The sequence below is a fragment of the Mus caroli genome, unplaced genomic scaffold (genome assembly GCF_978045245.1).
Source record: "Mus caroli unplaced genomic scaffold, Mus_caroli_1 scaffold_4, whole genome shotgun sequence".
Classification (NCBI taxonomy): domain Eukaryota; kingdom Metazoa; phylum Chordata; class Mammalia; order Rodentia; family Muridae; genus Mus; species Mus caroli.
The window spans coordinates 107021657-107048132 of NW_028227259.1; the positions used below are offsets into that span (position 1 = coordinate 107021657).

The 26476-nt window shown below is 42.0% G+C and overlaps 1 protein-coding gene across 6 annotated transcripts in view; it reads left to right on the forward strand.

The window, feature by feature from the left end:
• Nucleotides 1-26476, forward strand: part of Arhgap24 (Rho GTPase activating protein 24) — a 420204-nt gene that overhangs the window by 343377 nt on the left and 50351 nt on the right. For 5 of the 6 annotated variants that reach the window (XM_029477119.2, XM_021162468.3, XM_021162469.3 and 2 more), the window contains one exon: nucleotides 20402-20524. In XM_029477119.2, coding sequence (XP_029332979.1) covers nucleotides 20402-20524 — 123 coding nt within the window. Of the gene's footprint in view, nucleotides 1-20401; nucleotides 20525-24230; nucleotides 25285-26476 lie in introns of those variants that run through there. The other variant, XM_021162467.2, reaches the window with a different exon arrangement.

A 26476-nucleotide genomic window follows, 5' to 3' on the forward strand; every position in this document is an offset into this window, starting at 1 on the left:
AATTCTTTCTATCCAACTGCAAATCAACTTCTTGGTAAACTTTTGTGTTGCAAGAAGAGACGTAATTCTTTTTAAAAAGCATTTGGTTGGAGGGGCTGGAGAGATGGCTCAGTGGTTAAGAGCACTGACTGCTCTTCCAATGGTCCTGAGTTCAAATCCCAGCAACCACATGATGGCTCACAACCATCCTTAACGAGATCTGACTCTCTCTTCTGGTGTGTCTGAAGACAGCTACAGTGTACTTACATATAATAAATAAATAAATCTTAAAAAAAAAAACTTTAAAAAAAAGCATTTGGTTGTTTGTTCTATGTCAGAATGCATCAGAAATGCAACAAGACAAATACAACTGACAACAATGTAACAATTCTTCACATTCCCGTTACCTAGCACCCAACAGTGTAGTAGGGGCCTTTAGAGATGAACAAATGTTTGAACCTTAAATAGTAGTAAAGTGTTCAGTGTCCGAGTAGGATCAGCAGTATTTGTGAAGCTTTCTGGGAGCTCTTTATCTATGCAGAGGAGACCATGTGATCGTTGGTGGGAAAATGATAAGCCAGACCAGGAACCAATTGCTTCCCCACTTTGTGGTGAGGCTGTTCTCCCATTTGGCAACCAAATGAGGCAGATATGTAGAATAGCTTTCGGATCAAATGCCATGGTTCTGTCTGTTGTCACTCTTCTACCTACTGAGCTGTGAAGTGAGGCATTTGGTTTGGGTTGACTGAATGCTGACCTACGGGACACACTGACTTTCATGGGAGTAGAAATCACTGAGGTTTAAACTCAGGTGTAAGCAAGCAGAGTGAGCAGCTCTAGCCCTCCTGGTCAGTTTCTTTTCCAGGATGCTTTGTTTCCCAATGTTCACATTGATGGGACCTAAGGCCTCTGCACTTCTGCATTCCAACAGAGTCATATAACAGCACTTCTCTCCTCGACAGATCACCCCCAACTCTTAACTGGCTACTTGTTTTTAAGGTTGGCTGAGAGAAAAAAATAAAATATGTCTGGTGACTGTGGCCTGTCCTTGTTCTCAATGGGTTTCCCCTACTTCGAGGTCACAAATTTGTATTTAAAGAGACTGAAACATAGGCAGAGCCAAGCAGATGTGACGGAATAACTTACAGCTTTCGGATAGAAATCGATCTGAATTTGGTGAATGGTTCTACCTATTGATTTAATTATTCTATTCTACATCCTGATTTTCTTTTGGATTTTTCTCCCACTCATACTTTCTTTTCATTATGCTATAAGAAAAACCAAGTTAGAATTAAACAAAATATTTGGAGAAGGTTTTTCCTCCTGAAATATTGGCGGTATCTTATATTTTTTTTAAAGTGGGAAGCCATCTATACCATCATTCTCCACACAAGAAAGAATTTCCTGTGGCCAGCTGGATATTTTAGTATTTGTCGATGGTATCTGAAATATAAAATCCTGCCACTCAATAGACCTGAGCAATGCTAAGGATACTGGCTTGTACTGGTTTTTGATTTGTTATAGTCTAGCTATTGTAACCTAAAACCATGCTGTTAGGTTCTTAGTGATGTTACAGGTGTTATGTTTCTTCACACTATGGTTCTTAGGTAAAAGCTGTATTTTTAGTCTGTTCTTTCTAGCTATAAGAACAGAGATGTGTCAGTCTGCTAGATATAAAAATATACTGAACTTACCCTACAAAGCGATGTGCATTTGACTTTCCACAGTTAGTCCTATGGAGCTGATGCAATGTACCACTTTCAATCATAACACTGACTGTAGGGCCAGTGCATTGGTTCGTGTGTGTAATGCTTGCCTTTAAACCGGAGGACATGAGTTTGATGCCTGAAACCTTCTTGAAGGTGGAAATAGAAAAATGACTCTGCAAAGAATTCCTCTGACCCCAATATGCAATGCATGCTATGGCCTTCCTCTCATATGCACACAAGTAAGCAAAATATATTGTTAAAAAATTTCAAGCTACTTACAGTGTATTTTTTAAAATGAAAAAAAAAACTATCAATAACATACAGGATATTTAAATCACAAAATTCCTTTCCCTACTGCCATATGCAGGAGGCTCTGTCCTTACAGACACTGAGTCTCTTGATGGGATTCTGATCACCCACCCATTTGCTCTAACCCTTCCCCAGCTGTGTGGGGCACACCTGCTATCCCTGTGCTTGAGAGGATGGGAGAGAGCACCTGGAGTTCCAGTCCAGCTTGGGCAACACAGTGACAGTCTGGCTCAAAACAAACAAACAAACAAACAAACAAAAGCCAATGAGTTAGACAACAAGTCAAACACGGAGGCCTCCTTCCTGTGACTTTCTGAGCACCAGTGACTGACATAAAGTCAATATTTTTCATGTATGTTCCAGGAAAACATGAATTTCTTGAGATGATTTGCAAAGAAACCTTTTTGGGGGAGACCTATATAAGGGATCTTGTCTATGTTACCCTTTCTTGGAATTCTGTAGCACTAAATGCAAAGAACCAAAACTCCCATGCAGGTGGGGGAGGCTTGCTTGTCGGTGCTGTAGCTTTCTTCAGTGAATGGACTCTGGATCCATTTTCCTCACTTGCTATCACTAACAAGACCATGAAGTATATCCCCCAAGGGATGCTATTAAAGAAGTTTGACAACATTGGATATGTTGTATTACCACTAGTTTTTAATGGAAAATAATGCTTCAGCCACATGCAACTTCAAGCGTGAGGAGTGTTTTCCTTTTAGACCCGGAAGCATATCCTTCAATTACTTAATGCAGCACATAAAACCAACATTCTAAAGAGCTAGTCGTGCTATTTTAAATGGTCTATTTTGTCATTGCATGACACAATCGGGAAGAAGAACGCAATTTAGAGATAATTAATGAATTTCAGTGATTTGGGTGGCAAGTCCCTTAAAAGGGGCAAGGAGCCCAGGAAGCTAAGCTATTTACATTTAAGATTATCCTTAAGTGTCTGCTGAATTAAAGTTTGCAAGGAACTGGATTTTGTTGGTGAGTGATCTTTCACCTCACAAGACTCAAAAGCAGGTTGGTGGAAAAAAATCAAATTACAAATAAATAATTGTTGTCTTTAATTGTGGAACCAGATTGAAAATTACCCTCAGGGGAATGAAGACTTTCCAAAATTAGTTCCTTGAGGGCTTTTTTTCTTTTTTTTTTTTTAACTTAATAGGCTCAAAGCAGTCTGTGATGCAGCTAATTTGCTTTTTATTCCCACTAGGGAAATGTGGGGGAATTCTGAGGGAGGTAGACAGGGCCCTGACCCTCAGAAAACATGTTCATACTTCTGGAAAATATTACCAAGAAAGAAAGACAGAGAGCTTCCTGACTCAAGATCTGAGTTCTAGACCCTGGGTCCACATAATGGAAGGAGAGAAGTAACTCCCCAAAAGTATCCCCTGACCTCCACAAGTGCACTATGGTGCGCAAGCACACACACACACGTGTACACACACACACACACACACACACACACACACACACACACGCATGTTAGATAGATAGATAGATAGATAGATAGATAGATAGATAGATAGATAGACAGATAGATACTAAGGAAAAGGGCTAATCATCTAACATTATTTTAATAACAATAGATAAAAAGGAGTTTCAGGGGCCAGTTTGAATGCTTTATGTCATGTAGGCCTATTGAAAGCTAACGACCTTATACAGATTATTTCATTTAAATAGAAGAGATTTTCTTCAAGTCCTCCCATACTTACACCCAGTGTTGGTAGCAAGCGTTGGGAGTAACTAAGGTTGTATAATTAAGGCTTACAGATATGTCACATTAACATCCATGTCCTCCTTTCCCCACAGTTTGCCCTTGGTCTGCCCCTACTCCCTTGTTTCTGCCATCTCCTTAAAAAAAATGCCATCTTTGGATATTGTCTCAGACCCCCCAGAGCTCCCAGGGACTAAACCATCAACCAAAGAGTACACATGGAAGGACTTATGGCTCCAGCCACATATGCAGCAGAGGATGACCTTATCTGGCACAATGAGAGGAGAGGCCTTTGGTCCTGTGAAGGCTCAATGCACCAGTGTAGGGGAATGGCAGGGGGGTGAAGTCGAAGTCGGAGCAGCTGGGGGGTGGGGTAGCAACCTCATAGAAGTAGGGGAAAGGGTGTTGTGTCCGGCCAGCAGATCACAGCCTGGGTTTTAGCCTGGAAAGGCATTTTGGAAACCTGGAAGAGAAGAGGGGCTAGGCGGCGAGAGAAGGGAATGAAGCTAAGACAAGATTCTGATCAAAGCTCAATTTTACTATTTCCAGACACTCAGTTATAAAGGAAGGGGGAGGGAAACCGATTTCCCGCCAAACAATCTCGGGGTCCAGTAGCAGGACAAACACGTGTGTGCCTCCAAGCAACAAAGGGGCAGGGTCCAACAGTGGGCGTGGCAGGACAAATGAATAGGAAGCTCCACCCTTGAGCAAGCAGGTTTAAGCAGGTGGGGGAAGGGAGACCACAGAAGGGGGATGGGATAGGAGGTTTGCAGAGGGGAAACCAGGAAAGGGGATAATATTTGAAAGGTAAATAAATAAAATACACACACACACACATATACACACATACACACATACACACATATACATATATATAAGAGGCAGGTTCCATTACCAGCACCCACATGGCAGCTTACAACTGTCTAGTCCAGTTCTAGGAGATCCATAGTCTCTTCTTGCTTTTGTGGGTACCAGGCATGTATACAGTACAGAAACATGCACACAAGCAAAACAGTCATATATGTAAAAATTTTAAAGTCTAAAATAAAAGACTAATGATCCCTATAAAAATAAATAAATAAATAAATAAATAAATAAATAAATAAATAAATAAATATTTTTTTTAAATACCACCTTATAATCAACTCCCCAAGACTGGTTGAAAATGCGGAATAGCCACACTTGTGTGTGCTCTGCACCGGCTGTGTTCAGCTTCATTAGAGCATCAGTTTTATGTTCCATAAGCTCGGGTTGTGCTTTACTCTTTCAGTGTTTCTTCCATCCGAGGCACGTTCTGCCTCACAGTGTAAACAAATGTGGAGACTGTCAGAACCAGTCCAGTGACCCAAGACTCAGTAAAGCAAAGGGGAGAATTGCTGGGGCCCGGCTTCAGTAGGCAGATACGGAGGGGTGTGTCTGCCCAATTTCTTTCCAGCTTGGGCTCACCTTACTCCGTTTCATGGGACTGTCACTTGGGTGCCAGTTAGTGTGCCCTGGATGTCTGCCAAGCAGGAACTGAAATGAGGTCGCCAGCTTATTTTATCTTTGCACAGGGCTCAGCTAAGCTGTCTTTAACCTGGTACTAGAGGCTGAAGGTTTTGTGTAGCTGAGAATTCGTGTTACTTGCGGGAGCCTCAGAGAAAATATGCAGGCTTTGTGTTGTGGCTGTCGTTTTTTACTGATCAAATAATAATAATAGTAATAATAACATTATAATATGATAATAATAACTCTTACCAATATTTCAGAATTCTGACACCCACTCTAGCACACAGAGCACACATTACAGATTTTTACAGCGTAATCAAACTTTCTGATGAGGAAACCACCTAAGGGTTCTGCTAACGGTGAGAACCCTGACATCCTACAGGAAGTGGGGTGCACACCGGGCAGAAATGGGGTTTCAAAAGAAGGTACCAAGGCTTGACAATCTCCCAGGACCAGGACCAGGACCAGGACCAGGACCAGGACCAGGACCAGGACCAGGACCAGGACCAGGACCAGGACCAGGACCAGGAGGGATTCTTAATGCTGGCATTGATATGGAAAGCAAGATGAGAAACCAGAAATCATAATTCTGCTTTCTTTTAATATTTTGTTCATTAGATATTTTATTAACTTTAAAAACATTACTGAAAATGTGATTTATCTTGCTGAATCTTCCAGTGCTTCCTAAGGTTTATACCACCTTAGTCTTAACTGGACAAATTGGCAAACATCAAGAGTCAAAGGAAATCATTGTACACCCAGAATTTATCATCCTGGCCAGGCATGGTGATGGTGCACAAGACGGAAGTTGTATCTGAAGGCTCTGGCAAAGGGAGAGTTTGAAGACAGCTGACGTACCTAATAGTACTCTATCTCAAGAAGCCGCTGGTAAAATAAATAAATATTACCTCTACAGACCTCATGTGTTATGCACATAAGTAAAAATAGGCCTTTAAGTTTCATCAGTAGAGTTTCAAAAGTTTTTGAAATAGGTACCAGTGGACACTGCAGTTCTTGGCATCACTGGAGAATAATAGTACATTGATCATTGAGTCATCCATCTATAAAGTGGATTCAGGAACAAAACGTTCATTATCATCCGTATTTACACAGAGACACCAAGTCAGTCTCCTTTACTTTAGCCCATTCTGTTCCCTAGAAATCAGCAGCACATTTTCATTATTTCTATTTTAATTTAATTTATTTATCTATGTGTGTTCATACATGTACACTGGTGCCATGAAGCACCTGCCATAGATTAGGGGGCAACTTTGGAAGTCAGTTCTTTCCTGGCATCGTGTGGGTTGTGGGGATTGAACTCAGGTGGCCAGCCTCCAACGGCAAGTGCCTTTACCCACTGAGCTGTCTCCATGGCCCATTTGTTCTAGTTCAAAGAGATGAAATGTGTTTAAAAGTTCTGGCAGGAAGGTACAAATGAACAGAGAATGTGGACTGGCCACATAGAGAACAGGCTTGTTTCATATTCATTAGAAGCAAAATGAACAGAAAATTAAATCTGATTTGCATAAGATCTTGCTTGCTCAGACATCTTGCTGCAAAACAAGGGCTCAGCCTTTTCCAGGGCTCCGGCTCCTACACTGGCCTTTCAAATCACTGCCTTTCTCCTTTACCGCCGTTAATATATTCCTAGAGTTAATACATCCCTAGGTTCCAAGGAAAAGGAAAGCCCTCCTGGGGCCAATTTATCATTTGATATTCCCGTAGCTGACAAGTAAGCCTGGACAGCCAAAAATCCTAGCTCATTTTATTAAAAGTTTTACGTTTATTTAAAATCTCAGCATGTCTTTCTCACCTAAATCACTGTGTGAAAGCTAAGCAGATATATGCAGAGAGGGGTTTTGTCTTGATGCTCTTCAAAGATCAACTACTTTGCTTTTCCATAAAATGTGTGTGTGTGTGTGTGTGTGTGTGTGTACTCGCACATGTGCACATGCACGTGGGTGCACAAGCGTGTGATAGCATTATGCCTGCATCTTTGTGTGCAGGTTCACATGTAGGTAAATGTATGGAGGTCAAAGGCTCAAATTTAGTGTTTCTAGATCACTTTGCACCCCTGTGTAAAGTGAGTGTCAGGTCTCTCTCTCTCACTGAAATCCCAGGGAGTCCCGCTTCTTGCTCTTTGGGATTACAGGTGGGGCACCATGCCTCACCACCATTTACATGAGTGTTGAAGATCCATGCTCTTGTTGTCACAGCTGTGAGACAAATGTTTCCACACTGAACCATCTCCCTAGCCCTGAGATTGATTTCAGCATAATGAACTTTCTATTTCTGACCGGGGCATCGACAAACCAGTTCTTGGCCATGCTGTGCACGGGTGTTTTTATGCACACGGCAGCACTCCCGTGCATGCGCATGGCTGAGCGCCTCTGTTCTTATAGGCATTACAAGTTGTAGTTGTGATGTTGTACTTGGGTTTTGTTTCCCTAGTTGACACTGTACTACGTGTCTGCTCTAGTTGGTTGTATCTTAACATCTTTGTTTCCTGGATTCTTAATGCAGGGCCTGTCACGTGTTGCTTCTTATCTGTGGTTTCACTCTGTGGTTTCAGTCACCTGTACCAGGCTCCCATCCAAAAATGTGAAATGGGAGATTCCAGAAATAATTCATAAGTTTTAAATTGCATATTATCCTGGGTTAGTGCATTCAAACCGTACAGTCTCACTCCATTCTGCTCAGGAAATATACAACCGCCTATCCGTGAGCCATTTTATAAGGTCTTCTTTATCAGACAGATGTCACCATATTACACTTACCACAGTGTTAATGATCAAGTACCTTAGTGCACCTAATAAGTCCCTGAGGTGCATGTCATAATGCTGCTCTTGGGGTACAATAGAGAGAAGCTGCAATGTGTTTCTTTTATAAACAGCGTAAGCTTATAAGTATATGTGTGTGCGGAAAAAGCAGCATGTGTAGGCTTATAAATATATGTGTGTGGGAATCAATACTATTTTTGGTTTTCATGTCTAAGTGGGATTTTGGAATTTGTCCCTCCATGGGCTAAGAAGGCCATGGTAGGAACGCTTACAGTGCATTCTTAAAAGCGTGGTCTGCAGCCTTTTGTACATCAGGTATTCTCTAACAATGGAGTCGTTCTTAGTAAGCAGTGAGCCTAAGGTCAGGTAGAAATGCACAGGCAGCATAAAGGGAAAGTCAGGGGACAGCAGAGAGAAGAAAATGGGGTAGGGACACCTCTCAGAATGTGACCAGAAAAGTAGAGGAAGTCCAGAGCATGTGGCAGCCAACAGCGCAGCCCAAGGCTGCTACAACGTAGCACAGAGACCCAAGTCTCTGTGCACACAGAGTCTATGTGTGCTAACATTCTCCGCATTCTCAATAGGACTGTGACTTTGGGACCATTATTATTATTGTTGTTGTTTTTGTTATTATTATTACCATTTCTTACAATCCCTTTACTTCAGAATATCCTCTCATAACACAGCTTGGCATTTCTCTTTTAAAGTTAAAATTTAATTTTAGCACATGAATAATACAATTGGATGTGTTTCTATCTCACCTCACAAACAATGCCTATAAATCTCTATCAAAATGACTGAATGACTGTTGGGTTCATGCTTTAGGGTTTTAGCCGTTTAGTTTCTGCCTCTTTTGTAAGACCATGATGCTCTGGTGGCAAAGCGCATCATCAATTCTTCCTGTGCCCACCACAGCACATACATATAGAATGTATGCAAGTGTTACGTCAACTGGTTATAAGTTTATTACCATCCTCATTTACAGTTCTAGATACTTTCATTTCCTTGGATGAGGAATGTTGTGACTGAGGGATGAACATGTATCAAGTGGCCTGAAGGTGATTGTACAAATGAGTCCTTACTGAGGAAGATGACAGAGTCAAGGAGGGTCTCTACAAGGACTCTGTTACAAGCCTGTGAGTGGCTTGGGAGGGAATCATAAACAACAATGAAGAACCACAGCTCTAATGACAATGGAGGGGCACTTCCGGTCTGACACAGAGCACTTCCGGTCTGACACAGCAGCGAAGCATCCCTAGTTGAATTCCAAATAAAGCCCAAGTACAAGAGTCTCCTGAAATGACTCTAGAGTTTTCAACCTAGACACGGAGGCAGCAACAAAGTACACACTTGAGGAGCAGGGACATAAACACAAGTGAAATTAGGGAGTGTGTCTGGGAGGGAACTGCCTCCTGTTAATTAAAAACAAGTCTTAATAAACTTAAATTAGTTTTAGCATTCAGTGTTTCCTAAGCCACTGTGAGGTATGGTGAACTTTAACACCTTTTAGGTCTAGCTTGTAGACGTATTATAGAACAGTAAGTGATAAATTTAATTAACGGCATCGTCTACTTCTTCGATTCTCCAGTTATCTATTCGAGTCCTGTCTTAACCTCAGAACCAGAGCCCACTGTCCGCTCTGAGAGCTACTGGGTGTTCTGACTTTGAGGTATCGATGGAATCTCCGGTGAACTGAAGATACTCTTGCCATCGGCTCTATCTAAAGTGCTCTTTAGTAAGTGCACAGCTTCAGGTGTCTTTCTTTAATTGGGGTACATGAAGGTAAATGTGGGCACACTCTTCTCCCCAAGGCGGGTCAGGAAAGATGTGTTGATTTCCTCCTCGGTCACTTTCTTATACTTGAGATACTCCCTTTTACATACACTTTTTAAGAATTTCATACACTAGCATTGCAGCTACATCAACCCTGCCCTTTCTTCCCTCCAGCATCTCCTCTGCTCCATTCCATGATCTCTTCTTTGATTTTTCTTGTTACATTGTATACATGTGTATACACATAGACATATGTGCATGCACAGTTATATACTACGGCTGAGTGAATTGAGTGTTATCCATAGGTGCTTGTGCCAAGGCTGACCACTTGGGATTAGACAACCGATGCTGGAGCTTGTCCGTGGAGAACACTGACTCTCCCTCCTCCAGAAGCCATTGACCACTTGTAGCTCTTTGAGAGGGGGAGAACCATGTGGAATTCCCTGTCCTGATAGGCCTGTCATGTGTTGACAGTATGGCATGCTTGTTCAGCAAATCATGCTGCTGATATTTCATGGGAGCATTTTAGCTGGCATAGCTAGGAGACACCATCTAGAAGCGGGTGTCCTCAGTCTCTGGAGATGTGCTCACTCTACACTTCTCATTGTATAGTTTAAGGAGCATTGCCTTAAACTTAGTAATATGCCTGCCAACCAGCCAATCTCCATTCTAAGCTTATGCATTTTTTAGTTTGATTATTGCACACATGTCAATGAAATACTCCAAATGATCACTTTCTCTTGCTGGCAATATTACTGCATGCAGCTGAGGGTATTCATTAAATATTTCTGCGCTGGGCTGAATTGTAGATTTAGATGATTAGTCTTCAGTGTAAAATTAAGAGGTACACAGCACCGATCTATCAGCAGGAAGGATCAGATTTTAATTTATTGCAGGTGTGGAGAAAATTAAAGAGCTTCAGGAATTCAAAGAAGTATTTATTTGTACATGATATGAAAGATAATCCGTGATAGAAAATGAATGCTATGCAAATGGCCCCAAAGCCTGGTCTAGGCACTTCCCCTGCAGTGATCTTACTCTGATTTCAAGACTTTCCTACTGGACTCAGTCACCCAGATGGCTTTTTCGGAACTAGGCCCCATGTCAATAAAGAGAAACTGCTGAGAACTTGAAAGATTTTCCTGTTAATAAATTCTACATTTTCCTTTGTTGAAGAGCCACTGTGTATGTGTGTGTGTGTGTATGTATATATGTGAATGTGTTGTCGTAGTATGCACATGCTTGCTGCATACTCCTGTACATATGTCAGTAGGCTAAAGAAGAATATAGATTGTCCTAATCTGTATCTCTGCCTTATTCCCTTATGGTGGGGCCTTTCACTGAACCTGAGGCTGACAGCCTCAGCGATTTTCCTCTCTGTCAATGTTGTGGTTACAAAGGCTTGTGTGTCCATGATTGTTTTTTTTTTCTTTTTAAAATTTATTTACTCATTTTTTTTTCGAGACATGGTTTCTCTGTGTAGTCCCGCCTGACCTTGAACTCACTCTTTAGACCAGGTTGGCCTCAAACTCACAGAGATCCATCTGTCTCTACCTCCCAAGTGTGGGTCCACAGTCTGCTGTGCCTCTTGGGTGTGTGAATGCCACTCGGGCAGACAAAACTGGAGTGTGGTAGGCAATGTTCCATCCTTGCCACCATCAGGATGCTCGGGTTGGAGAACAGAGCCTAAGATGGGGGCCCCAGCCCAGGTGAGAACAGCACAGGCTGAAGCCAAGAAGGCAGGGGCTCCCAAACTCCCCAGGATCCAGTTGCCAGTGGGAAATGCATTGAGTTGGGAACAAGGGGGCTGTGAGAGCAGCAATGAGCCCAGGGCCGGGGTAGGGGGAACTCTGGCTTAGCCTAGAGGTGAGTGTCTGGGTCCGGATAGTAGAGGGTAGAGGGGACTTTTGTATGACTAACGTTTCCCCACCCGTGGCAGTTCTTGATGAGAGAGACATTCCTTGTTTGTTCAAACTGTTTATTCGTTGTTCAGGGTGGACCATGGATTAAATACCTTTTGCAGGAAGGAATGTCCAGGAAGGGAAATTTATAGGCTAAACCCTTGGGACTGGCCCATCTAGATGATATCTCATTAGCATGGAGAGCTCTGTGTTCTGTGCTATCTGACTAGTGGTCGCAATCTCATGTCAAGTGTCAGGGTTTCCAGGATAGGAACCAGGTGGGGAGTAGATGAAATGCCTACCTTTCTCAGACAGGAGAGTTTACCGGAATTTCTAAACTGGCTCAACCTTTCCAGTTTTTGCTGATGGCACTGTTCCACTCGCCCTACACCCAAGTGCTGGGATTAAAGGCTGCTGCTGCTGCTGCTGATGATGATATTGGTGATGGTGATGATGATGATTTTAATGATGCCTCCGAGGATCTGAATTCGGGTCTTTTTCAGCAAACACTTATCTACCTAGCCATGCCCCTAGGCCCAGTCACTGTGTTTTAAGGTCTTGCTGGCAAATAAAATTATTTCAAAAGGTGGGAGAGAGTTCATGAAATACTTTAAGATCTTTGAGCTTTGAATGGCTCTCTACAGTTTGACATTTGTTGTAATGTTTTTAATATAAAACTCCATCGGTGCAGTCCAGACGGCCTCAGACAGTTATTGAGATTATAAAGAGTTTTAGATTTGCATCCCTACACATGTTTAACAGCATTTAAGAACATTGTTACTAAGGAGCAGACACAAACTAACACCCTTACTGGAGCAGTTACAGTCAAGTTAGGATCAAGACGTAACTGTCAGACTTTTCCATTTAAGGGTGTTGGTCTCTTTTGTGTTAGAATGGAATAATTAGCTGAGACCCTCAGCTCTAGGCATGAGGTGAAAATCATATCAAGTGGGGGTAGTAATCCTGACTCACCAATCTCCTTGTCCACTCTAGACTCAGACACTCTTGACAAAGGCTGTGTGCTCTCTAAAGCAGTGTGCAAGTCTTCATGGAAACCCCATATCCCTAAGATACATCTCACATCTTTCCCTCCCGTTAACATACTCTGGAATTCCTGGAATCCAGAGGGCTGAATGAAAATGGTGGGAGTTATGCATCTATAATAGTGTTAGGTTTTATAATATCAGTTACTTTATGTATACTCAAACACACTATGTAAAATTGTTGCTGAGTAAAACTGGTTAATTATCATCTAAGCAATTAAAATTAAGAAATGAAAAACATTCCAATTAAATTAAACTTTTGAAAATATCTTAATGAATAATACTAAAAATTGCACTTAAGTGAAAAATTAAGAATTTGTCTTTATAAATAATTCATGAGTTTAAACCTTTTTTCTTTCATTGGTATATTTATATAAACATCATATACTTTAAAATCAAGACTTTTAGGAGAAATGAATCATATTAACTTTCATATGATTTCAGTTATCAATTTTTCTAGTGAATATTTTTATATCTATTTAATTTTAAGTGTGTATGGGTATGTATGCTTGTGCATGTGTGCGTGAGTAGTGTGTATAGTGTGTGCATGCTTGTGGGGGGGTGGGGGTGGCTATGTGGGTGGGTGTAGATGCTTGTGGAGGACTGAAGAGATGGGTGGAGCAGGAACTATAGGCAGTTTTGGTATGCCTGATGTGATGGACGTTGGGAACCCATCAGGTCTTCAGGAAGGACACCGTGTGCTCCTAACTGTTGAGCCATCTCTCTAGCCTTATACATAATTCTTGCAAGCATATAAACCTTCTGTAGTAGTTCCCATTTTATAGTTCTTGTATCGCCCTACACACACACACACACACACACACACACTCACACACACACGCACACATACACAAACACATACACTCACACACAGAGAGAGAAACACACACACACAAACACACACACAAACACACACGCACGCAGAGTTCCATTTCTCTAGTTTGTTCTATACTGAAATTCTAGAGGATTTGCTTATAATGGCCGTCTCTCTTTCTCTCCTCCACAAGTTGATGAACACATCCCTATAAGAGGTTTTCTGTTTGTTGACTTGAGCTGACCCAATACACTGAAGTAGTTCTTACAGAGCTGTCAATGATCTCCTCGTTGCTTAACCTGATGATCTGTACCTGTAAGTCTCCAGTGATCTACACTTTTCCCAACTTAGGGATCAACAATCATGAAGTCGTCATACTTTGCTTAACAGTGTTTGAGCCTTTACCTCCCCATTCCTCTTCATAAAGCTGTAAACTCACTCCTTTCTAGTGGTGGTCTTCCTTAATGTTTACATACAAAATCCTCTTGTCTAGACAGAATTGCATCAGTGACGTCCAAGTCAGTATACTCAGTCTAAATGCTGACCCTTTTTTTCTCTTTCCTTTATTTCCTTTATTGACCTTTATTTCTCTTTCCTTTTTATTTCCTCTGTATCCTGAGGACCTAGAACCCTGATGAGAACAGGAGCGGGTTTGTCACAGATGTGTTCCATAGATGGATGGAGGTTCTGCCTCACCTCTCAGAATTATTTATAAAACCAGATCAAGGGATTTGAAGATAATTTGCAAAGTGTAAATAAGTTACCACCTGAATTTATTATTAGCCTTGCAGCTTTGTTACGTTCCAAAACAATAAGAAGAAAACAGTATAAGATAATTCTTAATGTGTTTGAGCATTTTCATCTAGATCTTCAGACACAGTTATCTCTCTCCAAATTCAATATACAATTTAACTTATCAAACTCTGGGCATGCAGGGTGGTGGAATAATGAATGCACATTCAAATGCAAAAAAAAAAAAAAGTCTTAATGTTCACTTTGATAAAATACGCTATCTTTAATGCAGGAGGCTTACAGAATTGCCAGACTCACTGATATTAACTTAAATGACATGCTCTTACGAAGCTGGCCGCTGTGGTAATCATTTACAATGCAAATCAGCAATTAGAAATTATATGATCCATAGCCTTAAAGCTCAGGGCTTTCTGATTGAAGGACTTCCATGGAGGGAGGAGAGACTAGGACATGGAGACAAGCTAACGAGAGGCCTGTGGTTGAAAACCATGAATCTTCAGTCTTAAATCTCGACCAGTTACAGCAGTCCTCCTGCATCAGGAGCTCTCTGACTTCTTCAAGCATCAGAGTTGACTGGAAGGATCATGAAGCACACCGTTCTTTTATTTCTCAGCAGTTTCAACCAGGAAAATTTGGGTTGATTCTGGAAGTGAGGGACTAGACTCTAAACCTCTGACAAAACCAGAAGCTAAAAGCCCTGAAGAACTTGCAATCTTGACTTCCCGGTGCAGTCTGGGTAACAGGTAGTTGATACAGTCAATGTTGTCATCGTTGTCAATGATGTGTGCCGCTCTTAGGTGCTTTTCAGAAGAGCCTGGGAAGTCAGAAAATTCGTGCAAATCTAAAATGTGCCTACTTGAAAGGCTAAAGTGTCAAAATTAATCATTTTAAAATATGCATTGTACTGTTTATTGTGATGCATTTCTATAATCCCATCATTCAGGGAGCTGGGGCAGGAGGATCATTCTTTCAAGACCAACTTGTACTGCATAGATATACAGAGACACAGTCTTAGAACAACAAATCTAAATTCAGCAAAACTAATAGGATAAATACTTAGTAACTACTTTTAAAAATATGAAAAATGGAAACCAGCCATAGCTTGAAAGATACATCATTCTTTCCTTTCTTATTAAAAGAATCTCCTTTATAATTATATTCAAAATATTTTCTAAAAATAAGCCATTTTATTGCATTTGAAAGATTTTAATTAGAAAGTACTCGAATACTAAACTCAAAAAATAGATTAAAAAATATTCTACAATCACATTAGAAAACAACAGAACAACCAATTTTCCAATAGGCTTTGATGTGTTTAAAGTCATACTTCCTTAATTAGTGCACTGTGACCCTGTGAGGATGTCCCACTACTCTCAGTTGGGACAAATTAACAAATATTCATTATAGTTACTCATAGCTTAAATATAAACTTGAGATGTACTACAGAATGGTCTATTTTTACAAATATATTATAGCCTTCTTGAGGGTATAATATAGGTGAGGCAGCCCTATAAAAAATCTTAGAAAACCAAAACCCATCATTAATTGAACTAAAGTACAATGATAGCGTATGTTCCTCCCTGAAGTATGTTGTCTTACCACATTCAATTGTTAGATGTTAAAGTGTCCACAGGGGCTCTTGGTCTGTTAACTGCATGCCACATAACTCTGGTTGTTTTCCGAGTATCATTCTCCAAAACAGGAAAACCTTGTGTTTCTATCTCTGTGATTTCCAAGATTATTTTCAGCAATGCTTTGAACTTCACAATCCATCATTAGTAAAGACTTAAAAATTAGATCTTGTAGAGAGTAATGTGGGATTCTCTTTGTTTGTTTTCTAAAGATCTTTGCATTGGTTGAGAGAACATAAGACTTGGGGCAATGATCTATCTTTTCTGCAACTGCTAATAAATGAATAGCGTAATAATCTAGCTTTGAGCCTGTTGGCAAGTAGGAATAAAGAAATATTTCACCCTTAAAGTTACTAACAGCATGGAAAATGTTCATTGAAATGTCCTCAGGTCTGTACCATGACTTTGTTGGACGTAAGCTCAAACATGGGTGGTTCCACGCACTCTGAGCAAATCGTTTAAAAAACATGAACAATGAATTCACTGCCAACGTTTACGTTTGCTTACTAAAGAGAACACACACATATATACATCTTTTCTGAGAAGCAGTCTTATCTCTTAGCTCACAAGTGAACTAGCAACTTGTAATTGTTTTTCCCTAAGGTAAAATGAAAAAAAAAATCCTTGTGTGGGGGTTAGCTGGCTTTCTGTTACTTTAGTTAAATGTCTGAAATAGGAAAGTTGTTGGTATTTTCTCTTATGCGTCAAAGTGACGCATTTGGGGCCTCCAACAAAGCAGTGTGTCATGGTGGAGTGCACATAGCACACGCTCAGGGAGACACCAACAAGAGACAAGGTACCTCACTCACAGGCATCCGACCAAGGGCTGAACTTCTTCCCACAGGGCTCCACCTCAGAATAGTTCCATCTCCTCCCAGTAGTGCTACAGGCCAGCATCCAGGCCTTCGGCCATCAGCCTCTGGGCCACATTTAAAACAGAAAGCAAGCATGACTGATTTTGGAAAGTTCCATTCAATGAGTCAGTAAAATGTGTTGTATGTTTAAGTTTCAGAAGGCTGATCTATAATGGCGGCAGTCCTTTGTCATTGAGAAAGTCCAAGTTTCTGATTCCAAGCATGTATATGTATATGTGTATGTGTATGTGTATGTGTATGTGTATGTGTATGTGTATATGATGTATATGTATGCATAGGCTTTTGTTACTCTACCTTACAAGTTGCACAAAACATAACCACATCAAGTGTTTAATTTTGTTTGAGCAGAGTAAACGGAGCAAGTGCAATCTACAGGTCTCACTGAAACAAACGTGCAAATGCTTTGTTACACATAAGCAAACACAATGGAAAGACGCGACCTACTTAGCTCCCGTAAAATCATCAAACCTTGAAGAGTAGCACTGGCAGCAAGTGTTACTGCCAACTGGAGTCACCATCCTGAAGTCATGCCCTTAATATGTGTGCATAGCCACCAGCGTTTAGAGGAGGCTTTCAAAAACCAAACTCTGCAGAAGTTCAAGCAAAGCTGAAGAAGGGAGAGTGTGTAGTGTAAGGTGCACACAGATATGTGCATCCACATCTTATGTGTAAATGTAAGACTATGAAACTCCGAGATGATAGCTAAAACTCAGTGGCATTTCTAATTTTTACCTCTTGAAATGATGTTAGTTTCCACCAAAGAGATAACAGCAAAAACTTAAACTTCACCTATGGGATTCAAAGTTTATATTGTGGATTTATTCTTCTATGGGATAACATATCTGCTAAGTTGTATTTGGAGCCCTTTAATTGCAATGCATAGTAGGTGGCTTGTAGCAGCAGGGCCATATATACTAAAGTAGAAGGCATATGTCCTTGACACCACCTGCTTTTAGGAGGGGATCTTTTTACCTTTCAGGAGGCTGCCCTACCCTATTCCCAGTGGATATGACCTTAGACCATTATGGCTGCCTGGGACCCCTGCATATGTTTCCAACACATACATTCCTAAACTAAGGTTCAACCCATACATTTGTCTGTATGTAATTAGCAACAATAATAAGGAGAAATTTTATCATGATATACTGTTAAATTTCATGATTTATTCATGTGGGGGATTTTCATGTAGTGTTTGTAGGCACCAGCAAGTATCTAAAACCTCAGAAAATATGAACTCTGGATAGTACATTCATGATATATATCATGACTTCATCACATTTTTAGTAAAGAAATGTGTGCTTCCACCAAGACTGTTCAAGACTGTTCTGAACCATTTTTTCCCTTTGCTGATACACCGAGGAACCAAGATCTCTATCAATGGATAGAACTCACACATGGGATTTCACGGCTGTGATTGGCAGCCTCAATGAGATTCAAGGTCAGACACACAGCACCTGAGATAAAGAACCAAATAAAAAGTCTGGAATAATGGCCAGTTGTGCTTATGAGATTTCTCTCCCTCTGCTTCTGGGCAGACAGGCTCTGCAATGACTGTAGCTCGTTCTCATCGCCAGTGCTGTCTCTCTCTCTCTGGGCTGAGTGACACAGCAGGAAATTGCTATCTGATTTACTAAGCATCCTTCAGGCGAAGGCAATAATTAAAATATTCTGATTTCAAAATGCTAATTATTTGGCTCAGTACGATGATATAAACGGATCAGAATACAAAACAGATTCTTAGTACGGTGTCCTGCCCACTGAAACACTGTTTTATTTTATCATATAGTTATTTCTGGCATTCATTTGTGATACAAGCATGTGTGTGCGTGCTGAAGCATGCTATATCCACATGTATGTGGCTTATATAATTTAAATGTACATTCTATGTATAATGATATCAATGGATGATAATGCTTAAAAAAGTCATCCTTTGTTACTCTTTTTTTTTTTTTTTTAGATTTATTTATTATATGTAAGTACACTGTAGCTGTCTTCAGACACTCCAGAAGAGGGAGTCAGATCTTGTTACGGATGGTTGTGAGCCACCATGTGGTTGCTGGGATTTGAACTCCTGACCTTTGGAAGAGCAGTCGGGTGCTCTTACCCACTGAGCCATCTCACCAGCCCCCTTTGTTACTCTTGAATAATTGCTCACATGTTTATTAGCTGTGTAGTCTCCCTGGTAAAAGGCAGTTAAATGAAATGCAGAAAATGCAGTTTCTAGTTTTGTACACTCTAGTTTATTTTCATATGCTTTTTCTCCTTATTCTCACAAAAACAACTCTTTTTGTTTATTACAATGTATTTCGGTATGGGGAGACCTATTTGACATTCACTTAGCACATGTTTATCCTGTTGTATGAGAGGAACAAGACCAGCTGAGCCACTCAGTGGATCGACCTCAAATTCCCCTATGTGCACAGGGCTTCTCAGCCAGGACTTCTCAGCTAAGAGGGCCCTATAGAATCCAGGACTCAAATGCGTAAACTTACCTTTCAAAGCTATGGGTGAATTAGTTTGGGGGTTCAAGAATGGAGGCAGGCAGAGTCTTTTGTAAATGGAAGCCAACAAGCCCTTCCCAGGAGTATTCCAGTCTACTTACAAATGATGAACTAACCAAATAAGCCCCTTGAATGTGAATTACTGATCCAAAGGCTACAAGTTTAGAATGTCTAGTGAAAATTAAATGCTGACAGCTACTGAGCACCTGCACAGTTAGTATAACATTAACCACCAGTGTTTGGTGAAATGGTACCCAACTTTTTAAATTCTTCTTTCATGAACATTATGAATGATGTCTCAAGTCAGAGGCATGGTCAGCTCTCAGCACCAGAAGCATCCTTATATCGAACAGACTCTCCGGATCTGGGTCGGGGTCAGCCATGGCCACTCTTTCATTACACACCTGAAAATTATATTCCAGAGAAATTGAAACACACTATAGGACTTCCCGGGCATTAAATTGTGCGCTTTAGAATTTAGCTCTTCAAATCTGATCTTAGAGACTGAAATGATCTTCAGAGAACGGGCCGGGAAGTTAAAAGAGGCACAGTCCCTCTCTGCACCCAGGGCTTTTGAAAGTTCCTACTCCCCGGTGTCAGGGTCTTTGGATATGGTTTGGGTTCTGTAGTATGCAAGGCATGCAACCACTCCTCTCCCCCATTCCATGGTGTGCCCAGCGCATCCATGGTGTGCTGTCCGCGAGGTGTGAACTAAGCAGGGTTCAGTGCTCCTGACAAAATCCTGAGCCCTCTGTGGACCACTACACCACCATCTCCTCCATTGCTTTGTCTCTACTGTTTCTCCCGATTCAGCAGCTCTGTGAATGAATCGGATTATGAGTGACTGCAGGCCTGTGGGTTGTTGCTAGGACAGAAAACCCCAGGCTTTGTTTAGGGAATGGTATTCGGTCTCTAGCCTTCTCCTGGAAACATAAGAGCTTTTCCTTTTAAAGCAGCAATCCCCACCCCAGGTCCCCAGAAGCTAAGGTAAATGTTTCCAGTTCATTCAGTGGGACACAGGGCTGCTGCCCACATGAGGTCCCACCCTTGTTTCTGGGATAGTGTCGATGAGGAATCTTTGATCACTGGCTGAACTGTCCACTGAATGTCCTTGTGTTTTCGCAGGAGGTGAACGAGATCGGATGACAGCCAATCATGAGAGCTATCTCCTCATGGCGAGCACCCAGAATGACATGGAAGACTGGGTGAAGTCCATCCGCCGAGTCATATGGGGACCTTTTGGAGGAGGTGAGCAGATTTTAGCCATAGAAAGCAGAAAGGGGAGGAAGCAGTTCACCCCTTTCTTGCAGCTGCTAGCACTGTGGGCTCCTACATCCAAATGGGTAAACATTAAGATAAATAGTAAATTATTCAACGCTATTGGTAGATGTGTATCTAGATAACTCCAAGAGGCTTAATCCAGATCACATTATGATCACATATCATAATCCTACAACTATGTTGAATTCTAAAACTGAATTGGTTTTTTTATTTTGATTTTATTTTCCATTTTGACTAACAAGAGATTATGGTATATGTAAATGTCAAAATGATTATGGGTTAACAACACTGACTGATAAACTACTTCTTAGAATGTGTCTCCTGTGTTCTGTGGGACAGGACTGTGCAGCTGTTGAATGAATTTTTACTCAACACAAGAAAAGAAGGGAGGGCTAGTTCATACTGCAACTTGAATGAGTCTTGGCAACATGACACTAAGTGAAAGATTCCAAGCCCTACCCCACAGTCTACTTGTTGTGTGATTCTGTATGCAGGAAAGCATAGAGCATTGATAGCACAGAGAACAGATGCGCTGAGCTAGGGTGCAGGGCTGGGCTGGAGAGTGACTGACAGCTGACAGGTATGTAGTATCTTCTTGAGGAGGTAAAACCGTGGTATAGGCTAACCGGTGATGACTTCCCATGCAGTATGGTCTAACCACCACTGCTTTCCATACTTTACATGCTCAGTCCATGCTTTAGATGAGCCTCAATAAAGCTCTTAGTCACACCTGCATTGCCATAATTCCCTGACCAGAGAACACCTTTCCCTTCCTGTATTTGCTGTGGAGCCTAGAGCATATTCACCCCAGATAGCTATTTCTTGCCATCCCCCTTCCTTTCCTTCACCTAGACTTCTGCAGTCCTTGATTAGGGGGCACCTGGCCTGCCTTCTGCTGCTTGTCACCTTTGGATACATCTTAAATGTTTGTATCACTGTTCTGGCCGCTCCCTGTGGAAGTTACAAAATGTGTATTTCTGGGTGGAAGTTCTTCATATGGTACTTAAGCCTCAAAATGTTTAGGTTCCATTGAGTACAAAGTATCTGCTCTTTCTGGTGTTACCGTAATGGGCTTTGATTCAAGTGTGCTAAACACCTGATAAGCTCCTCTAGGGCCTCACTCCCCTAGCAATTAAAAACTGAGTAGGAAAGAGAAACTGTGTGACTCTTAATCAAATGAAGACAGTTATTTCACAACAACTATTCAGACTCACAGCTCAGCTGGGAAACTTCAGCACTGGTTCTAGATCTCCTAAACTGGACTGTCTGCTTAAAGCTCCATGACCTGCTCCTTCCCTGTTGACAATGTTGGGAAGCAAATGGTGTCTGTGCCTGCTTGAAAATAAACTAGGTGTGTGTGTGTGTGTGTGTGTGTGTGTGTGTGTGTGTCTGTCTGTCTGTCTGTCTGTCTGTCTGTGTGTCTGTGTATGCATTTATATGTATGTGTGTCTGTATATGTGTGCCTGTGTGTATACTTGTGCATGTGCCAGGGCCTAAATGTATGTCTATGTGTGTGTGTTCATGTCTGTGTATATCTGTGTGCCTATATATATATGTGCCTGTATGTGTGTACCTATGTGTATGCCAGGGCCTAATGTGTGCCAGGGTCTATGTGTGTGTGAGAGAGTGTGTATGTGTAGCTGTGTGTGTATATCTATGTATGTATCCATGTATGTACTTACCTGTGTGTATGTCAGAAACTAAATATGTGTGTATGTGTGTGTATTCGTGTATAAGTCTGTGTCTATATGTGTGTTTGTGTCTGTGTGTGCCTGTGTATGTGTGCATTTGTGCCTCAGTGTGTGCCAGGGCCTAAATGTGTATCTATGTGTGTATGTAAGAAATTGTATGTATGTTTGTCTCTGTGTGTATACCTGTGTATGAATGCCTGTGTGTCTATGTGTGTGCCAGGACCTAAATGTGTGTCTATGTGTTTGTATATGAGTGTGTGTGTGTGTGTGTGTGTGTGTGATTATAAGTGTGTGTCAGTAATAATTTTAAATTTTATTTAATTTTTTTCAAACTCCAGAGTTTATCCCCCTCCTGGTCCACCCTCTGACTGTTATACATCCCATCCCTCCCGTCCATCTCTACAAGGATGTCCCCAACCCCCAGCCCCACCCCACCAGACCTACCCACTCCCTGGGGCCTCCAGTTTCTTGAGGGTTAGGTGCATCTACTCTGACTGAACCTAGACCCCACAGTCCTCTGCTGTATATGTGTTGGGGGCCTCATATCAGCTGGTGTATGATGCCTGGTTGGTGGTCCAGGGTCTGAATGATCTCTGGAATCCAGGTTGATTGAGACTGCTGGTCCTCCTACAGGGTTGCCCTCAGCTTCTTCCAGCTTTTCCCTAATTCAACCACAGGAGTCAGCAGATTCTGTCCATTGGTTGGGTGCAAATATCTGTATCTGATTCTTTCAGCTGTTTGTTGGATCTTTTGGAGGGCAGTTGAAATGTTTAACACTGGAAATGTTTAGTTTTATGTGTTTCATTCTTGTTTGCTTTTTTATTTTTAATTGTGCATATGTGGAGTGGATGTTTTAAATATATATATATCCCCCCCCCAGAGGTTTAGGTTTTCAGAGACTAGGGGCACCAGATGTCCTTAAAGCTATAGCTACAAGATATTGCAATCAGTCCAGCATGGGTCCCAGGGTCCAAACAGGAGCAGCATGCACTGCTAACCTAGAGCCAGCTCGTTAGCCCCTAGCATGTTCTGTAAATTGAATTTTGTTCCAGTTGACTTTGAGGCAGTGCTCATGGAGGTGGCCAATGCTAATCTGCTTGGTGGTTTCCAGTCACCTAGAGTGAAAACACACACACACACACACACACACACACACACACACACACACACACACAGAGAGAGAGAGAGAGAGAGAGAGAGAGAGAGAGAGAATGAACTATGTACCCGGCTGTGACATGGAGCTAAACCACACCGGGCAGCCATGCTGTTGTGAAGTGTATCCTCCTCATACATCTCAGGGTTTGGGGAAGCTCCTGCTGAAGGGCTGGGGAGGGAGGATGCCCTGGGGTCAGCTAGGGTTAAAATGCCAGCATTCCAGATCTGCTTAGGGAGCAGCCAGGTGGGTGAATGATTAACCCAAATCAGTAAATTATTCAGTGAGCAGGACTGGAAGGTTTAGTGGACAAGCACTGGGTGGGGGTGGGGTGGGGGAGCTCCCAGGAGCTGGCTCTCAGACCAGAGAAGTGGATTCATTTCCATCTTGCATGAGCTGATTAGTTTTGCAGTTGCACCTGTAGGCTCCCCTGCTGCCAGAATTAATTTTTATAGATCTATAAAAACATGTAGATATGTGATAATAATATGTGACACAAAAATATGTATTTTACCTTAGCATCCACAAATAGATTCAACCACACAAGATCTAAAGGAAAAAAACATGTGGATCTTGTGTGGAAAGGAAATAAATGTGAGAATGAGCATTCAGAGTGTGCGTGTGTGTACACACACACACACACACAGAGAGAGAGAGAGAGAGAGAGAGAGAGAGAGAGAGAGAGAGAGAGAGAATCCAAGGGTGGTTTGGTCCTGTTTTCTGGAGGGACTGAACCAGACAGCAGAGAAGGTGCTGAGTCAGACAAGAGTTGTGCGACCAGTGCAGAGTCAGGAAAAAAAAATGAAAGGGGCTTCACAGGGCAGAAAGCATCCTCCCTCTCTCGGCTCCTGATGCTACAGCACCTGCTTAGTCTGACCAGCAGGCACTGGAGGCTGCAGCAGCCACAGCTGTGACTAGGCAGCAGCAGCCGTGCCAGCTCCCGCCCAGCTCTCATTGAGAAAAGGGAACCGGAGCAGGAGGGGGAGGAGAGCTCCCTGCAAAGCCGCCTCGGGAACAGCCAAGGAGACTCCGAGAATGGGCACCAGACTCGGCTTACGTGGCGGCTCCGCGGGGAGCCGGAAGACAGAAGGGAAAAGGGAGAAGCCTGCAGAGAGCATCAGAGGCTGAGGGGGTACCATAAAAGGAGCAGGGGAGTCCTTTGCAAGGAATTATCTGCGCGCTGGAATGCGTTCTGGAGAAGGTGCCAAGGATTCCTTCCCTTTTCTCTCAGATTAAAGGAGCCAGCCAGGACCCTGCAGAAGTACTCCCGAGGGGCCTTTCAGTTCTTCTTCCTCCTCCCCTTTGCACAGGGCCGTTTGCTGACCTTTCTAGATGACTTTGTGTCCAGCTGAGAAGACAGTTCTCAATAAACGAAACTATTCCTGCCTCGAGAAGGTAGTCACAGCTTGCTAGCTGCAATTCTTTTCCTGTGACATTTTTGGAATGTCTGCAGAAACTTAAAAACAAAACAAAGCAGACAACAGCAGCAACAGCAGCAGCAGCAGCAAAAACAACAACAAAAATCCTCAAAACTCACTGAATTAGGCAAAAGAAAAAGGAGAGTAATTTGTTTTGTTTCTCACCAAAGAGGAGTAAATGAGATGTTACCTTAACTCAGGACTTGGATGATCAAAACCCCGGGAGTTCTAGGAATCAGCACTTCAGACTTGAGACATATAAACAAACATGAGGAGGAGCGCCTGTGGGCTTCCACGCTGAGGCAGGTTTTAAGGAAGCCTGAGCCGGTCTCACACAACTTGGGGCCTGCATGATGCCTGAAGATCGAAATTCGGGGGGACGCCCCTCAGGTGCCTTAGCATCAACTCCTTTCATCCCCAAAACTACATACCGAAGAATCAAACGGTGCTTTAGTTTCCGGAAAGGTCGGTAGATTGTATCCCCAATGTCCTTCTAATGAGTGTCTGAATGGCTGCCCATTGAGGAAGCTTTCAGACCCATTAGGCTCAGACAGAATGGGGGGTTGGAAACGGGGGGCGCTTAACATTGTGTAAGACATTGCTTGTCTAGACTGATTTTTTTTCAAGGTTCATATTGATCTGTGTATTGCTGTCTGTGAGGGTAGGTGGGGCTTAAGAATGGTCGTTCTATAAGGATCCTTGACTGACAGGGAACTAAGCAAGTCTGAAGGGAGGGGTTAGAGTACTCACTCTCCAGCCTGTCCCACACTCAGATCCAGCATCCTTGTTCTGACCCCTGAAACCTGACCCTTGCAAACTGCTATTCTGTATCTTATCCTTTTGTTTTTTTCCAAATGGAGCCTCCTGCTGCCTCCCTACCCTACCTGGAAAATTTTGACGATCAGATTTTCTGTGGTGGCCCCTGTCCCTTTTGACATTGTCTTAAGTAGGAATCACCTTGACTTTCCATATATGTTATAGGGAAAGGACAAATGACTTATAATCAACAAAACAAACTAAGATGCTTCTGGATTGGATTGTTTGTTTTCAAGGATTTAAAGGGCACGGCACTGGTCAATTAAATGTTCTCAGAAAAGGGTTATGTGTAACTTTCTTAAAGTTCCTTTTGCCTTAAAGCGATAATGATAGAGTAGAACTGTTCAGAATTGAGTAATTGAAAGTTAGGGCAGCTGATGAGTGGAACAGCATCCAGGGCTGCTGGATGTCTTCTGGGTCTGCTGTCCCTTAGTTATAATCCCCTACTTATCAATCAACAAAAATGAGAAAACATGAAATTCAAATACAGTGGGAAAGCCTTGAGAAGCTATGGCCATGGTCACCTGTTATCAACAAGGTGTTCACTCAGGTTCCAATTCTACCTACAAAGACATTAAAGGAGAGGCACGTAATGTCAGCTCTCAGACTTTTTTTTTTTAGGTCTGTGAGCATCTCATGGCCACTGCCAGATTACATCATTAATAGAGAAATTATCAGAGGGAGAAATTAAGAAAGGCCCTAAGACAAAGATGTAAAGGCTAAATAAGTACCTTTGCTTAGATCTTTCTGGCCCTTTGGAAATAACAAGATGTTTGGGGTATTATTTCTGCATCTCTGACAAAGCAGGGCAGTTTCCAGTTTCTCCCTCTCCTCCTCCAGT